At 45.0% G+C, this 1,822-nt stretch overlaps 1 protein-coding gene across 1 annotated transcript; it reads right to left on the reverse strand.

Annotated features, from left to right (window-relative positions):
- Nucleotides 1-179: 179 nt before the first annotated feature.
- On the reverse strand, nt 180-1,593 carry LOC111663718 (uncharacterized; the record flags this gene model as incomplete). Its single annotated transcript, XM_023418020.1, has 5 exons — nt 180-361; nt 484-557; nt 707-795; nt 936-1,103; nt 1,449-1,593. Coding segments are annotated over 5 exons (658 nt in total), but the record flags the coding sequence as incomplete, so codon positions are not given.
- Nucleotides 1,594-1,822: the final 229 nt, after the last annotated feature.

Raw genomic sequence — 1,822 nt, forward strand, 5'->3', positions numbered from 1 at the left:
GGTTTTCCTGACGGCTCAGTTGGCTGAGGTGTGTCACATTTAATTAAATTCCCTGGATCCATCCCAGGTCCTTACAAACCCCATACAAACCCCAGAAAAAAAAAAAAATCACATCATCATGATTTTTATAGATTTGTGAAGATGAAATGCAAATATTACCTAATATCGCTCTAACTAACCTGCGTATGTTCATGGGGGCCACTCCCTCCCAGGTGTTGGTCTTGGGGTTGAAGCGCTCCACTGAGTTCAGGCAGCTGGTGCCGTCATTGCCTCCTGCGACATACAGCATGCCGTCCAGCACGGCCACCCCAGCACTGCTGCGCCGACTCAGCATGTTGGCGATGGCCGTCCATGTGTTGCTCTGTTAGTTAAATCAAGAGACTGCACATTTGCAGCTGTCTTTTTTTCCTTCCACATTCGCCTGATCTAAACCAGGCAACAGACAACTTACTTTGATGATAAATTTAACAGCATACAATTTACCTGAGGGTCATATTTCTCCACTGTTGCGAGATGTGAGGAGCTGTCATAACCTCCCACTGCATACAAGCTGCCATCTGGAGGGGAGAAGGGAGTAAACACTCAGAATGTAAATATCAGCAGTCAAATACCAAAGCGGCAACTCCCTGTTGATTTCAGATATTAGAATATAGACAGGGAATCATAAACATACGGTAGAACAGTTTGTTCATGATATTCATCTTACCCAGAGTTGCGACTCGGACATATCTTCTTCGGGTGCTCATGGCAGCAATTGAGGTCCATGTACTGGTCAGAGGGTCATAACGCTCTGCACTGTAAGAGGAGAAAAACACTTACATGTATTCGATATAATGACACTGCAAGGCTGTCCTATTAGATGAACTGTCTTTGAGATCCGGCCAAGAAAATCAAAATGTCCGGCACTCATAGCCAAAATGTCAGTCTGTGTGTACCTGTTGAGACAGGAAGCTCCATCATAACCTCCAGCAGCGTACAGCAACCCATGCAGGACAGCGACACCCAAACAGCTCCGCCGTGTTCCCATGGAAACCTCAGGTTGCCAGGAGTTAGTGATGGGGTCGTAGGACTCCACGGTTGCGAGGTCTGAGGTGCCGTCATACCTGAGGACATGTTGATATAAATGAACCAGAAAAAGGCTTTTTCATGACCGAGGGAGCAGAATGTTGCCTTGAATAATCTCTTCATATATGAAATGCATAGTAACAGAAAAACAGTCAGGCATTTTTAATAGAGGAAAGACCATAAAAGCTTATCAGAAGCACATAGATGAATCTATTCGTTTTTGCACAACCGTCACTCAGGATCATTTATCATGTAAATCCCCTGCCTGCCAAAGTGTCCTGCTTATAAAAGTCAGGTTTAGTTCACATCACACGATGTAATGTTTGAATAAAAGATAAGATTGTGGGTTGACTAGTTTGGGGTCAAAGGTCTTCATTTCTCACCCTCCAACAGCATAGAGTCTGTTGCCGATGGCTGCCACGCCCACCCGTGCCCGCCGGGTGGACATGGATGCCACCATGTGCCAGCGGTCTGTCCTGGTGTCGTACGCCTCGCAGTCTCCATGGATGGCAAACAGGCTGCCACCACCTGGGACACACAATGTTATGACAAAATGCTTTAACATCAAGCAGTAATGTAAACATGAAAATGTAATATTTTAAGCATAGTGACTTTGGCTAATGTATGCTATCATTTCAGAGGAACTGTTGCAAGCTGTGGGGTAATTCTGGCTGAGACCCACATTGGCTGCCGTCTTAATTGTCATTAAGAATTGGCTTTTATTTGGATATTGACATTTTGATACACTTGATACTTG

This window comes from Seriola lalandi, unplaced genomic scaffold (assembly GCF_002814215.2).
Source record: "Seriola lalandi dorsalis isolate HSWRI2012SDOR001 ecotype SW California unplaced genomic scaffold, Sedor1 jcf7180002001152, whole genome shotgun sequence".
Taxonomy (NCBI): Eukaryota; Metazoa; Chordata; class Actinopteri; order Carangiformes; family Carangidae; genus Seriola; species Seriola lalandi.